The 16,663-nt window shown below is 38.2% G+C and overlaps 2 protein-coding genes across 2 annotated transcripts; one reads left to right on the plus strand and one right to left on the minus strand.

Moving 5' to 3' along the window:
* The first annotated feature begins 7,596 nt into the window (after positions 1-7,596).
* Positions 7,597-8,529, plus strand: LOC105996489 (olfactory receptor 10J1-like). Its single transcript, XM_013030577.1, has one exon. The coding sequence runs from the start codon at positions 7,597-7,599 to the stop codon at positions 8,527-8,529; it is 933 nt and encodes a 310-aa protein (XP_012886031.1).
* Positions 8,530-11,651: 3,122 nt separating this feature from the next.
* LOC105996422 (mucosal pentraxin-like) lies at positions 11,652-14,764 on the minus strand. The gene is given in 4 exon segments (XM_013030499.1): positions 11,652-11,935; positions 11,938-12,141; positions 12,144-12,245; positions 14,695-14,764. Coding segments are annotated over 4 exon segments (660 nt in total).
* Positions 14,765-16,663: the final 1,899 nt, after the last annotated feature.

Consider the following 16,663-nt stretch of genomic DNA (forward strand, 5'->3'; position numbering starts at 1 on the left):
ACAATTTAGTTCTGCATGAACATGCATGAAGAGGTACTTGAAAAGTTTATTTTAAGCACTTGCAAAATTTATTTTAGGTACTGAAAATTTGTGGCTACAGTGAAAGAAAATCATAGATTCATTAGTTGTAGATCATTTCTCTGTCTCTGTCTCTGTCTCTGTCTTTCTCTCACACCACTATCTAACCCTTACTTATAGGCCTTTTATTTTTTCTGCTTAGGTTAATTACTTTATTTGCTTCAGTTTACAGGTAGCTCTCCCTCCCAGAGGCATATTCCTGCCACGTCACATCCCTGTAAAATTTCAGGCATAATTTTAGTAGGTTATGACTAGTCTGGCATCCTTAACAAATCGAAAGTTAATATTTCGCCCCATTGACCATATTGGAATTCACACTAGTCTCAAAGTCAGTGAACTAGGATTTGGATTCCAATCCTGCTCATTCCTAGCCTATTCTGTTGACCTAATTGATGTAAGAAATTCCTTCTGTCCAAAAGAATTCTATTGAATAATGTAGAAGGAATGACATAATTTAGCAGTTTTATACCCCATTATAAAAATGGGTTGAGACAAAGTTATCAATAAATTTAAAAATAAGTGGTTATGTGATTCTTTTGAATGGAAGATCGTGCTATTGCCACTCAAAACACTAATTAATTAGTTTTGGTGTGTATTCAAATTTTATTGTTTAACAAATAAAAGTTGTTTCCATTGATGAGGTACAGTGTGATGTGTTGACATTAGATTTGCTTGAACTAGAATATGAGAAAACATGTGCTTCCTGATCGAGGTTGCAAAATAAAATATAGGATACCTAGTGAAATTTGGATTTCAGATAAACAACCATATTTTTTTCTGTGAGTATGTCTTCTTGGGTATTTTGAGTTGATAAATCTGAAACTTATGTAGTTATAAGCTTTCTAATTTGTGTGTACGTGTATGACAAATTTTATATATTATAATGCGCTGCTTAATGACAGGAATGCATCCTGAAAGATATGTTGACACTGTGAAAACATGTATTTGCACAAACTAAGATGGCTATGAGTCACTAGGCGATGTGGTCTTATATGACCCCATTACATATGCGGCTCACTATTAACAAAACTACACTTATGTAGTAAATGACTATGTGTTTCTAGACACAATTTAACATAGTCCACAGTATAGTATACTCATAAACAGCTTATAGCATTTCTAATATCATGCAATTTAATAAATAATCTGAAGCTAACTAAGCCTTGAGAATTAACTTCTCAGAAATATAGAAGAGACAACATTAATGACATAATAAATAAATGACATCTAAAATTTGAGATTTTGACTTGGTTCTTAATTTGACAATGAAATTGAATTGACAATTAGTATCATAGAATAATTTTGCCCTCTGTGGAATCTTTGGTAATATAGAGAAATGACAGACATTCAAGCTGGGGCACCAGTAGTTCACACCTGTAATTCTAACTACTTAGGAGGCTGAGGAACCTGGTTAGAAGGCAGTCCAGAAAGACAAACATGAGAGATCTCCAGCTAACCATCAAAACAAACAGAAGTGGAACTGTGGCTTAAGTGCTATAGGGCTAACCTTGAGCATAAAAGCTAAGGGTCAGTACCCAGGCCCTGAGTTCAAGCCCAGCATCACCACACACACACACACACACACACACACACACACACACACACACACACACACGAGTTTCTCCACTTCAGTAGTAAAAAGAGGGAAGATGTCACAGACATATGACATCTCAGGGGTAAGGCTCTGCATCTTGGTAAACACATTGAAATATTCAGTAGAACCTGTCATCACTGCTCCCATCCACATACACAATCATCAAAGAGTTGTCAGTTCCCAAATACCAACAGTGCCACTGTTTGAAAAACACTAGCATGGAACAAAAGAGAATTTAAAGACTTACCAGTTAAATGCAATGTCTGGTGCTCATTTGAATCTGGATTTAAATCATAGAATAATGACAAAAATTCCTATAATATGAATGAAGAAAGCACTTTTCAAAATTGTAACATAGAAAAAAATGTTTATTGATGTGAGAAGGATTCACAATATATTAAGAGAAAAGTGAAACTAGAAGTGAAGAAGTTTGTACAGCATGCTCTCATATTGTTATAAGGGAGAGGGCGAACTGGAGGCCTGACTCAGGCAGCAGAGCACCACAGATGACTGAAAAAGGAGAGGTCCTACTGTCTTAAGTTAATTTTCTGTTATTATAACAGAGTATCAAAGATTGGATCATTTATTTTTTAAAAAGAAGATTTATTTAGCTCGTGCTAAATAAACTGGATCTGGGGAGTTTCAAGAACATGGCACCAGCATCTGCTGAGGGCCTACATACTTCATAATGTAAGAGAGGACCTTAGAGAGCAAAAGTATGTTAGCTCTGGTCTCCTTTCCTCTTTACGAAGCTCCTAATACCATCATAATTCTTCCATCCTCATGACTTAACTTAAAATGCTAATTACCTTCCAAAGGCCCTACCAATAAATGCCATTAATATGAATTCAGAGACTAAGTTATCAACACATGAGTTTTGAATGACCCATTCAGATCCTAGCAACTTCAAAAGTAATGATGGTCCTGGTGTTTTCTTTTCCCAAACACAAATCTGTGTACTTGTAAACAGGCATACTTGTATAAATTCTAAGAAAGAGATATGTAAACTATTTACCAAAATGTTAGTGACAGTTAAGATTTCTAAGTTAGTGATTATAAGTGACTAATGGGATCTTCTTTTCCTTTTGCTGTGTTTTCTGTGCCAAATATGCATTCATTTTAAAATTCAGAGGAAATAGTGTTTCAGAAGTAAAATTCTTCATCTGGACAGAAAATCTTCACAGCAGTACCATTTTACAGGGAGAGCTGAGACAATTCCTCACATAAACCTCCTGTCACAGACGGCATCTTGGGGTAAAGGTCAAGCTGCACCAGAACTAAATTTCTTGGGACTCTATACTGTTTCACCCTCTCCAGACCAGAACACGGAAAAAGGGAGTCCATGGAAGGTTTGATGATATCTTCCACTTTTTCAAGTGTGAGATGGGTGGATCTCAACTAATTGTGACAGTAATTGTGACCGGCTGAAGAATGAAGCTGGACCAGAGATGCCTTTAACCCAGAAAATCATTTGCTTGTTTGACCTTACTTAGTCAAATAAAGTTCTTAGAAAGCTAGGTGCTTTTTAATTCTGAGATTAAAATGCAGAGTCTTTCCCTTTGTCGTTCATATGGTACTCATAGTTTACTTGAATGTTTGTAAGATTGATATCTGAAACCCAAACAATTCCCCCAAATCAGTAAACAAATGAAAGCATCTCTTTCATCTGTTACCAAAGTTCCTAATGAAGCCCATGAGACCAGCTCTTAGTGTGTATCATTTTTTAACCTTAAGTATCACAGAAGAAGTCTAAATAGGATGGTCCCAGGAGATTTAGGGCACAGGGATTCACTCCATTTTGGAGAAAATAAACAAAGTTCCTGAAATTTTCAGGTTAAAAATTGCTGTCCCTCCCAATCACGGGGCCACTTCCCAGGCCACAGGAACCTGGACTCAATAGGCATAGCAAAATTGGAAGGTTCTCCTGGATAGTCGAGAGGCTGGATTTTCCTCCCTTTGTAGGTCTAAGCTTCCATTGTCAATGCTCCTTCACCACAAAAGTTTTCACCTGTGCCCAGTGAATCCACCCAGCTTCTTTAATGTGTTGTAAAGTTTACTATCTGGAAAGTGCCTCTTTCTTCCTATTGCCATGTGTGTTGTCTAAAACTTTACTATTTTCTCTATATGATTTTCAGTATTTGGTTGGGTATGTAGAATCACATGGCCATTAGAGTTGACTTTCACTAAGCTCTTCTTGCTGTGGGACTCGGGTAAAAGGATATTTAATTATCAGTGATGAAATGCTCCTTGGTGTTTGAAATGCTATGGTGTTAGAGAAGAATTAAAGGTGGAATGATGTGGGAGGTGAGAAGTTGTGAGGAGAACAGAATTTTCAACAGAAGAAAGTAACATATTCTAAGAATTAAAGGTAATCTAGGATAGAATTCATAATAGGACTTCTGTATAATGGAGTCATATGCATAATGGAATTGTATGCACCCCTGGAAAAAATAGGAGTGAGATATACAGTATAGTTACAGAAAGTATTCAAGACATAATATTCACTCAGAAAAGAAAACTATACATGAATTGGTATGTACTATCTAATTCCATTTGTGTTACATTGAAACAACATAGGAATATTTATGGTCATATTTAGAAAATTTATAGCCAGCATACACAACAACAAAACGAAAATCATTACTTCTAGAGCAGGGAATGTAAAGAAGGAGAAAACTAAGTTTTCTGTTCACGATCTTCTGTTCAGATGGCTCCTCCCCATACCTACTATGGGCACTTTAATAATTTGAAAAGCCTTATTTGATTTTTCTATGTAAACTTAGTATTTTACCCCCAAAAGAAGAAGATTATACTAACTTGTCAGATAATGACTTTGTAATCATCAGAGGCACTGATGCAGAATTTGGGGGACTATTTTTGAGGATTGCTGTGCTTTTAAAATTACCTCCCAACTCTACAGTCTTGTGATTCAGTTCTATTTGATGGACTCAAAATACCAAGTCCAGGCTTTCCTTCTCACTGTGCTTCCAATTGGAAAGACTTATGTAATAAAATGAATAATATTAACTTCTCGCCCAGAATTGGTTTCTAGGTCTAGGAAGAAAATCATTTCTCTAGAAGGAAATATTTTGAAGTGTTTCTTTTTATTTTATTTTTAAGCTACAGAGGTATTTTTGGCCAAACAGGAAACCAAAATTGGAATTAAATAAACTGCTTTCTTGGTGACTGGGATTTCCCACAAAGAGGCTGACATTCTGCTTTGACTGTCACCGTCCTACAGTTCCAGTGTTAGCACTCATCTACTCCTGTCATCCTTTTCCTGAGGGATGATGAAAGAGGCAACAGAAGCACAGAAATGCATACGCTCAATCTATCTTTTTCATAACTGAACATATGTATTATTTATTTTTATCCCCTAAGTGTAGGCAGGATTGATATTCCAGTTACCTAAATATTTGTTTTACCTTATTCAATAAAACCTCATATTCTGTTTACACGGGAGTAGTAAAGGCTCTCTTACCCCCACATCTGCAAGGAAAATTAGCACAGATTCAGTTGATACTTTTCTTCATATTTGAAAACTATATTGTATTTTTCTCTTCTTCAAAATCTCAGGAAGGGAATTCCAAAATTTTCTTTCATTCAACTACCTGCATCCCTCCCACTTTTGTAATATAATAGCATAGCTCTTAACTAATAGCATCTGGTTAATTACAAAATTTTACTTTAATTTTTAAATTTTTAATATTATCCTAAAACTTTACTCACCTAGGCTGCTGAGGGTTTTTGTTGTTGTCATTGTTGTTGTTCTATTAAATTTTGTGACTGTGATAAGTGTCTCACTTGCCAATTTTGACTGCTGGAACTCTCCATTGTGTATCTTTTTAATAGCTACAAACTTTAAAACTTGAAGTTTATTTCCCCTGGATCTGGACCTTGGGTGCTCAAATTTTTATATACTGCCTTTTCAGAGACTTTAATTTTCTCATGAATTACACTGTCAGCCCTCCTTTCTCCAAGGTGAATTAACATACTATTTGCTCCTTTTCTCTCAGCCCTTGAAATAATGATGTATTTCCACTTTGGAGAAATATCTGCAATTTTGTTTTTGTGTTCATGAGGGAATACTTAAGTATGAAAATCTGTATTATATAGAGAACATAAAGGAAAATTATGTTCAGATTTCCCATATATTACTCCAAAAAATTATTTTTAGCATTTTGATGTATTAACTTCTTAAATGGCCTTTGTGTTATTGAATGTTTCTTTCCTTTGATAATTACTTCTTTGCTTTGGTTTATTTCCTTCTTATTTTTGCCAAACATAGACTATGATCTACATAGTTAACTTCCATCAATCATATTTTTCCATGCCATATTTTATAGATTATTTTTATAGATCAAATAATGGCCAATTGATGAATATGCTATAGTTAATTTTATTATTCCTTTATTAACTTACATTATTTCTGGGCTCCACTCTTAAAAATAAATATCAAGGGGGCTGGGAAGGTAGCTCAGTGGTAGAGCGCTTGCCTCAGCACCACATAAGCAAAAAGAAAAAAGCCGGAAGTGGCGCTGTGGCTCAAGTGGTAGAGCGCTAGCCTTGAGCTGAAGAGCTGAGGGACAGAGCCCAAGCCCAGAGTTCAGGCCCCATGACCGGACCCCAAAAAAATGATATGAAAAATAAATATCAAGAGAAGTTCTTTGTACATACTTGCTAAGACATAACCCTGACTATTAAGGCCACAGGAATGGGTAAAGGACACTGAAATACTAATATTCCATCAATTTATCTAAATAAAATGTTGCTGAGCTTTTTCATTTGTCCTGAATTTTCCCTATATTTTCCTTTTTTTCTGAGTATAATTTCATTCCAAATGAAGAAAAAATAAGTTACTCCTCAGTAAAACAGAAAAACATCTTTTTACCTATTTTGTGATCATGATGCTTCTTAGGTAATAGTGATATAAGACAAATCACTCTAGCCATAGAACTAAAATGTTAAATGCATTATGTGGGAAACCTTTTTGTATAAACACTGAAAGATGCTATGAGACTATGAGGATGATAATTAAACCATTTTTTTTAATGAGAGCTTTGTGATTCTCAGTAACACCTCAGAGAATAAAGGTAAGAAACTAAGTTTCTCCATAGTTACCAGGTTTATAATTCCAAAGAAATTAGAAAATACAATTTAGTATGGTAACAAACTACCTGTGAACATTCACTTCTAAGCACAAGCTAGAAAATGCATGATATTTCACACTAGCTAAAAAAAAAAGTAATTTGATCATGTGTAGCAGCATGGCCAAAGGGCTTGGACTTAGAAGTTGGATTCCATCCTGACACTTTCTGAGGAACAGGATGCTTGATCTGAGTATTGAAGAAACAGGGGATCATTTGCTTTTGAAGAAGTATAGAGACAGTCAGGGGTTTGAAGTTGTTGAATAGTTTAGAAAAGGGTTCATGAAATACACAGACATGCATAGAAAGCAAGCACACATGACGTTGGAACAGACTTTTTTTTTTTGCCCACTCAGAGAGGAAGAGTATTAAGAAGATAATCAAAATTATGATTTAAACACATTTCTCTGAAATATGAGTCTATAATATTAAGAAGTTCTTTCCAAGCTTAACTATTCTATTTCTATTTCCTTGGCCTAGCTTTCCCTTTAATACCTATAGCCCATTCACCAGGATATTTTTGCCCATGTATCTTTTTTTCTTCTACCTTGTGCCATCCCTGTTTATTCTTCCGTAACTTTATGCATAGTTTATATTGTGCCCTGATTGTTTTTGCTGGCTTTTACTGGTAGAGGAACCACTGCCCCTATTCATTTGTCATTATCAAGGAACAGACTTCTTGTCACTTCTTTCTCCTAGAATCCCCTACTCAAAGCATTGGGCACTGATGTGTTCTGATTGATGGCTCAAGTCTACTATTTCTGGAAGTTCTACTCAATGAAGAGTGAAAATGACACACTGGTGAGTGAATTTCTTTTCCAAAGTTTCTCCAGCTTTCATGAACACAAACTTACCCTCTTTGTGCTATTTCTTACTTTGTACCTTTTAACCCTGATTGGCAATGTCATCATTGTGACAATCATCAGCATTGATCATCACCTCCATATTCCCATGTACTTCTTTCTTAGCATGCTTTCCACTTCAGAGACTGTGTACACATTAGTTATTGTCCCACAGATGCTTGCCAGCCTTGTAGGGTCAAGCCAAACCATCTCCTTGGCTGGCTGTGCCACCCAGATGTTCTTCTTTATCACTCTGGCTATCAACAACTGCTTTCTGCTCACAGCAATGGGGTATGACCGCTATGTGGCCATCTGTAATCCTTTGAGGTACATAGTCATTATGAACAAAAGGGTGTGTATTCAGCTGGTGTGGGGGTCCTGTAGCATCGGGCTGCTTGTTGCCATCATTCAGATTTCATCTGTGTTTAGGCTGCCATTTTGTGATAGGGAGGTGGCCCATTATTTCTGTGATATCCGTCCAGTTATGAAGCTCTCCTGTGCTGATACCAGTCTACATGACCTAATTAACTTCTTTATCAGTTCACTGGTTATTGTGGTGCCTATGGGTTTGGTCTTCATCTCCTATATCCTCATCATCTCCACCATCCTCAAGATTGCCTCTGCTGAGGGACGGAAAAAGGCATTTGCAACTTGTGCCTCCCACCTCACTGTGGTTATCATCCACTATGGCTGTGCCTCCATTGCCTACCTCAAGCCAAAGTCAGAGAACACAAGGGATCAGGACCAGCTGATCTCAGTGACTTATACCATCTTTACCCCACTTCTTAACCCTGTGGTGTATACCTTGAGGAATAAGGAGGTCAAGGATGCCCTTCACCGTGCTCTTAGCAAGAAATCTCTTGCCTAGACTCTTCTGCGATTTGGCAGGCATCAGGCTGTCCTCATCTCAAGTTTCAGTTGTGTGTGGACAGCTGTGTTCTGAAAATATTAAATGGAAAGTTCTAGAAACATAGGGGTCCTGTTTTCAATTGTGTACATTTCTGAGCAGCGTAGTGCTTCATCTAATGTAAGACACAAACCATCCCTTTGTCCAGGGTCTCCATGTTGTATATGTATCCACCCATTGGTATATGTGGTGTAAATTAAACTTTATCATAGCAATATTGGAGTAGGATAAAGATTGTATGTGCACGTCAGTACTATCTATAGCTTTATGCATCCCCTGGCAATCTTGGAACATCTATCTCATAGATAAAGAGCTCTACTGTATTGTCTATTATAGTCCATCTGGTTCTTTGTCTAAGCTCAAACATGTTAAGTCTTATCATTTATCCTTACCCAGAGTACATTGCAAAATTTGGTGGTATGATTGCATTAAAGAATGCCACTTGAATGTGTTAAAGGTTAACTTCTTAATTTTATTTCTCAAAGAAATATTAAAATTAATAAAATTCCTGTGGTGATGGGGATCAAACTACACCATCTTGATTTTAATCATCAATCTCCTAGATTGCCTATTAGTCTCACAGGCTTCCACTGGACTAGATGCCACTCACAAGATGGAAGCTGGTAGAAATCATCAGCAAAGGGGTAGCTGATTTACCCTGAGTAGTTCATGACAGAGAATGGGCTGCAAAGCACCTATTCAGAGCAATAGGTTGAAAGACCAAAACAAATGTCAGAAAGATCAAAGAGGATGTGGTTGGTACACAGTGTGCTTAGGAAACAGTCAAAACCTACCTTTTCCCAGCCCTCTCTTTCTTCTTTGGGCAGTGACAAGGGTAACAGACCCTGACTCTCCATAAGAAATACGAGCAGCTCTAAACATTCTCACCTGCCTTGGAGACGCGTAAATATTTTTTTCCCAATTTTGTTGAGGTTTACATAAGAACTGCTCCCTCACAAAGCTGGGCTTTCATTCAGTGTTAGTAAGCAACTTGGCCACTTCTTGCTCTGAATTATATTGTATCTACATATGTTTTCTAGGATAGGTTATATTATATTTATGACCATAGGGATAACCAAAAATATACCACCAGAGTACTAATTTTGGCTATTTCAGATATAAAAATTAGCCTACAGAACATGTCCTGATACTTATCTTTCCCTATACTTCTTCATTGAGATACTGATGATCTTGTTTTGTGTGAATTGTTAGGCACTTAAGTTAAATTTTAGATTTGAACAGTTTTCCATACAAGAGTCTGAGCATTTGCAGATTCTTGTTGCCTTAAAGTTACATTGCTTTTTATGAAAAAAATAAGATTTGGAAATTAAATGGGATGGAGAGGGGAAAAAGACATACAATTTGCCAAATGTTTTCTGGTCTATAAGATATTGATGTTAAAAAAAATCTATCTGCTATGTACTATGATTGTCCAAGTATCTCTTTTGAAAATAAACTGGGACATGGGGGTTCCTGGTGGGAAAACAGATAAGAAGGGAAATCTGTATTTATGAAGCCCAAAAGAATAAAAGACTTGATTCCTCAGAACAGCTCTACTTCCAAGAGAACTTGAGAGTAGGTATGAAGAGGAATCTCTAGAGTTTAACTTTGCCTTTATCTGTGATTCCCTAAGGATAGCTCTGATATTTTCTGAGATGGGTACAGGGAAGCACGTTCACAACCTTGCTCTTAAGAAAGCCCTTTCGAGACTTTCCTTTTGGAGTTCCCACACTCCAAAATAGCCCATTCCTAAAATCTTGTCCCAGAAGATGCATTATTTCTATAAATTGCTGAATTTCCCACAACTGCACAGTATTCTGCAAGATTGATGACAAATGGAGAGAAGAATGGTAGTCAAACGCAGCCACAATATTCCAAGTACATGTGTGAAAAGGGAATCAGGTAAACTGAGGAGATGAACAGGAGTTGAGAGATGAGGGAGAAGGATGAAAGGGGAGACACTGATGGAGATTCGTTGCACCAAAAACTGACATGAGCTTGTGGCTCATGCCTATGAAACAAGCTACTCAGGAAGCTAAGACCTGAGAATCCTGGTTTGAAGCCAATAAGAGCAGGAAAGTCCATGAGACTCTTAATCTCCAATAAACTACTGGAATAAAAGTTGGAAATGATGCTGTGGCTCAAGTGATAGAGTTCTGAACTTGATAAAAATAATCTCAGGGACAGTACCCAGGTCCTGAGTTCAAGTCCAGGATCAGAATGCACGCACATACACACACACACTTCACATATCGATATTAAGTGAAGTAAGCCAGACCCAAAGAAACATAGGTCCCATGTTTTCCTTATTTGCAATAACTAGCATACATCTGAGACAAGCAGAAAAGGTCAGATAAGTTGATGTTACGGGAATGAACCCCAAGATAAGTATTCAAATTTTTTTTCTTTCTTGCAATTGTTTCTAACATATTTATAAGATGATTTCTTTGTTGCTTTGTATGTCCGTCCCCCACGGTATAACCCCTGCTTTCATTTGTATTTGATGTTGGTATAATTTGTGGAGGGGAAGGGCAAAAACAAACCGTTTAAATAGGGATCCAGGTGGACCCATTGCAACAATGAGATGTACAAGTTGTTATGTTGAAAACGAACTTTACAACTTTGGCCAGGCGGGAGCAGGTGTGGGGGGAGATGGGAAGGGATGGTAAGGGGAAACAAAGGAGGAGGCAACAATGCTTGCTAAGAAATGTACTCATTACCTTGCCCATGTAAGTGTAACCCCTCTGTATAGTATTTTCACAATAAAAATTAAAAAAAAACTTCACATATCGAACTGAAACTCCTTTGTAAAACTACTTAAAGATAAATAAACAAATAATTGGTGTCCAGTACTAAAAGTGTGCTTCCCCTGAGTTCATATGGGTTTGTGCTGAGAACAATTATGATGCAATACATCCAAAGTGACTAAAATAGTAGATATCAAAGGCCTACAAGTTGTTTATTATTTTTCAAAAAAAATGCAGTTGACACCATCTTAAAGAGCCAGAATAAAAGTCAATGGACTTAATTTTGGAGCTTATGTGATCATCATCACTGAACAAGCATGATGGAGAGAATGAGGCCTAAACCCACAGCTTGGGCTTAGTCACCACATAGCCACATTGTTCATGACTCAGAGCCTGCCAGTTCAGGATGTTACCACTGTAACTCCATTCACACATCTCTTTCAGCAGCAACACGTGGTCCCATAAGGATACCTCCCATATCTCCCCAACAAAGGATTGATTTTCCTCAAAACTACCCCCAAAGGAATCCTGTTCTTGTCCCAAGATGATCTTTGCTTGGGCCCCCACTGAATACCCTTTCATCAAACCCTTTCTCCCCAAGGGTTTCCCTTCTACCCAGATTCAGCAAGCCCAGAGGCAGATTCCCAGCTCACACAAACATGGATAGGGGCATAAGGAGTCACTGGTGCCCTGAAAATGGCATCTGAATTCCCAATAGTTAGGCTGTACTTTCCCATTTTGTTGACAAAGAGAAGCAGCTCGTTGTCCTTGGATGGGGTGCTGTAGGAGAAGAGGCTATAAGGGCGGGTGAGGTCCTTGAAGGCCTCAGACACAAGGTGAAGTTCTGCAGAGGCTTCCTCACCAGAGGGACCAGGGACACGTGGGCAGTAGCTGATTCTTGAGGGAAAATAAACACCTTCCCTCTCATGTCTGGAGAAAAGACAATGCGATTTTTTTTAAATCAACCCTGTGGTTTGATTTGCTCTTACTGTGGACTTCAGCTGTCTCCTAACAGCATAAACAGTGGACTGATAGAGCTCCCGTAATTGTATTGCCTCAGTGATTCTCAGCACAAATGCCAGTATTAAAGGCATGTTTAGGTTCAGTTGTCCCATTATAAAAGTAAATTAAAGAGGTCCATTTTCTACCTCACTTATACCTGCCTTACAGACATCGACTGGGTAAAAGATAAAAGGCCAGTCACAGAAAATGAAACAGAGCTGACTTGCTGGACCACCATAATAGGTAAAGCACATCCCTCTCCATATTCTCCCACCTTTGACCAGACCCTGAGATTTCTCCCAAGGAACACTAGGGTTATGTATATTTTGGAAGTACTGGAGTTTGAACTCAGAGACTAGTGTTCATTTGGCTTCCTTAGTCAGCTGGTGCTCTACCAACTCGAGCTATACCTCCAGCTTTGTTCTCTGCTGATATTTTGGAGATGGAGTCTTCACAGACATTTATGAACAGGCTAGCTTTGAATTTTAGTGCTCTGGATCTCAGTCTGCCCGAGTAGCTGGGCAGGATCACAGATGTGATTCACCGGCACTCCAGTAGATAGAATTTTAATAGCTCATCTTGAACCTTGGCTTCCCTGTGATGGGCCAACACTCATGGTTAGTACAAAGCCTGAGAAACAGAACAGTGTGCAACAGTGTGCAAAACACCTAGCCCTGACTCTTCCAGCACCCTTCCATCCTTTCCACCTCTCTCCCTTTGGCAGTTTCCTGCATTCAAGGGCAAGATCAGAATTCTGTTTCCCTGGAAGCAACATACAAATGTAGAATTACTAACTTATAGCTGACTTATTGTTTCTTCTAAAGGCCCACCAGAAAATAAGAGAGTATAATCCTCATAAAACCCATTTTTTTCTTGCTTAGGAAAGTGAATTTAACAAATATTATATGCTGGAAAATAAATTAGAGAATAATGACTAACTGAATCAAGGGAGACATAGCCTAGAAATCATATGAAATCTTGAATTGAGCTAGATTTGCTTCATTGTAGGAAATGGAAAAACAGCATGAATTCCTATTTCCTTAGGTTAAAAAAAATGCTTCCCCTAGACAAAGAATAGAAACAGAGCACTTTGAGGATGAGGGGGAGAAGGGAGAGACAGACAGACAGAGTGAAGAAGAGACAGAGAAAGAGACAGACAGAAGGAGGGAGAAAGAATTCCAAACTTCCACTAATACAAAGGAGAAATAGGAGGCTCATTTATGCCCTGTGATCTAATTACTTCTGCTGGGTAGCCTAGTCATTATACAAACCTGTTGCAAAATAGAACCACTAGCCAGAAAATGAGATGTTGGATAACTTATTACTGATAGGAATAAAATAGAGAAGTGAACTTGAGGTGAAGCTGTCCTTAGTGGTTGTAAGAAAAAGAGGAAGGAAAGGGGAATGTCAAACACTAAAGCTATTTGCTGGTAATGAAAAGCTAATACTGCATAACACTATCACATCAGTATATTTTGCCTTTCATTGAACTCACCTATGCTTTATAACAACTCTCTGCTATTCCACTGTATAGATGGAGAAACAGGCTCAGTGTTCAACTACTTCACAAGGCTCCATCAATTGTCCTGGAGAAAATCTGAAGTCCAACCCCTCCTCTCCTGCTACCCAGATGAAATGCTTAAAAAGGGTCAGAAAGATCCCACTCCAACTCATTTATCAACTTTCTTTTCTAGAAAAAGGTCACCTTTCCCATCCCTTTTTATCCTCACAGGTGATACACAATAGTATTCTCACATAATGAATAAAGGCCTTTCTCCTGTCTCTAGTCCTGGGAATTCTTTCTGTCAGGCATATCCTTATCTGTCAACATCTATGGTGGTTTAAAACTGCATCCCTAAAATAATTCTCCCTGTGGGTATGGGCTGACTCACTTCTGGGGAATAGAATGCAACAGGAACGAGGCATGTAATTTCTAAGAGCTGCCTATGCGAAGGCTGTGGCTCTTCCATTGCACTTTCTGTCCTGACTGGAAAAGTTAGCTTCATGTCATGAGCCAACAGGCAAGGAGAAACTGAGGCTGAAACATCCTGTCAAGAGGCCATCCTGACTAGCCACACAAGTCCTCCCTTACGGCCCTGCCTTACTGACTGCAAACTTGAGAGACTTTGAATCTGCAGCATCAGCACAGCCTCCTGCTGTGCTCTGACCCACAGGAAAAATATGAGCCAGTGCATGTTTGTTGTGTCAAGCTGCTAGTTTTGAGGTTAAATCTCAGACTGCAGTAGGTCACTTTGACACCACCTCTGATTCATACCTTCCTGAAAAGAAGGCATTTTTCAGTAGCCACAGAAAAAAGGTACCACACCCTATTCCCCCAGAGACCTGGAAGAATTTCCCAGCTGGGCTCCAGACCTACCTGCTGGTATCACGACCCTTGCAAAGACAGAGAAGAGCAGGGTTCCCACACGGAGCTTCTCCAGCCCCATCTCCTTGGCCTTCTGGAGTAGTAGGAGAGGGAGCAGTAGTTGTCTCAGTAGAGAGAGGGGCTCACAATTCAGCTTTTCATATTGCACTCAGGGAGGCAAGGTCCTCTGTGAAGTTATAAGTGGTAGATATTAACTGAACTAAGTGATGTTTTAAAAGTAACCTGTTTACTTTTTGATCTATAGTTTCCACTTGGGATCTTTCTTGTCTCTATTTATTTCCTTCTTGGTTGTCCTGTTCATCTTTCTCTCCCCTCTCAGACAGGAAAGAGGCACTTTGTCCTGCTGAAAGGACTTAACTACCTTCTGTGTTAAGTAAAGTCTGGCAGTATGCTCCAGTTTCAATCTTAAATGTTCCCTAAAGGCCTACGTGTTAAATGCCTGTTCCCTAGGTTGGTGCTATTGGCTGGTCATGGAAACCTCTAAGAGATGGGGCCTAGTGGAAGGTTTTAGACCATTGTGGGGCCAGAGGCTGAGGAGTGCCCCAAAGGAGACTGCAGGATGCCAGTCTCTTCTTTCTTTTTGCTTTCAGGCTGCCGCAAAGTGATCAGCTTGCTCCACAATCTGCACAGATATTCAGTCTTTCTGCTGTTCAGCCTTATCAGAAGCCCCAAAAGAGCAAAATCTGTTCACCATGGGATGGAACCACTGAAACCATGAGCCACAATAAACCTTTCCTCTTTTTAAGTTAATTATCCCAGGCATTTTGTCACAGTAACAGAAAGCCGATTAGCACACAATCTGTTGTCAGGACTTTACGATGAGCATACTTCATCTGCTTGAGGAAGCATTTTCCACCCCCATAAGATTTGAGATATGATCAGTAGAACATTAGCTGACTCAAGTAGTTGTGGAGTTCCATAGAGTTGTGAAATGAAGACTCCTTGGTTGTGACAGAGTGTAGATCAAGCTCTTGTAGTCTTGATGATGACATTGCTAACATCTCTACAAAGGAACTCTCATTTGCTGGGTGTTCAGATGGAGCTCTTTACTGGGAACCTAGCCATCATCAGTAAATAGGGGGTTCATGTAAGCTATCTAAAGATGGATAGACATCCTATCTCAATAAGGCATGGAGCAATGCTTAGACTGCAAGAACAATGACCCAAATCTACGATTTATAAACCTATTTTTATTGTCATCTAGTGTCTGTCTCCAATAAAATTTGTTGAAACTCTTTTTTATTCTCCCCTTGTTACATATCACAGATTGTAAAGATTCTAAAATCCGTATGGATCAGGCATGGTATGTTTCCTACCACAGCTCAGTCCCCTGTACCTATCACTGTGTTTAAACTTGTAGTATAAGCTTTAAGACTATTTAGGGAATGAATAGCTCTGGAGTTTCTAGGTTAATAAGAAGAATTAACAGAAACTATATGAGTTAAGGGTCTCAGTTGCAAACAACAAGAGCCACTATAGTTGTGGCAGTCTATTTTTCCTTAATTATGCTGTGCAGCAGACCACATTAAAATTCAGTTTTTAAAAACAACAAATATTTATTTTGTTTATGAGTCTGTGCAGTCGTGATTTGGCTTAGTGAGTCTTTTGGTCTCAGCTAGGTGATTAGCAAGTGAGTAAGTTGTTGAACAATAATAGCATATGAGTCAGAAATAGGCTGACTAAAATTACAGCATGCTAAGATCTTGGAATTGTTTGTATAACTTTAGATTGTTCTAAATCAATCTTGCTTTCTCAGTCTGTGAATTCTAAAATTATATAACATGTCATAGTGTCATTTAACAAGAATTCCCTAAGGAATTTGAAAATAATTCGTGCAGTATATTTTTTGGACAATAAAAAATAAATTATTATCATAAAATACAGTATTCCATGTCAATATGTTACCATTGTTAATTGTTAATTGGTGTTTAATTGCATCCATAATACAAATCTAAAAAGA

Source organism: Dipodomys ordii, unplaced genomic scaffold (assembly GCF_000151885.1).
Source record: "Dipodomys ordii isolate 6190 unplaced genomic scaffold, Dord_2.0 Scaffold131, whole genome shotgun sequence".
Taxonomy (NCBI): Eukaryota; Metazoa; Chordata; class Mammalia; order Rodentia; family Heteromyidae; genus Dipodomys; species Dipodomys ordii.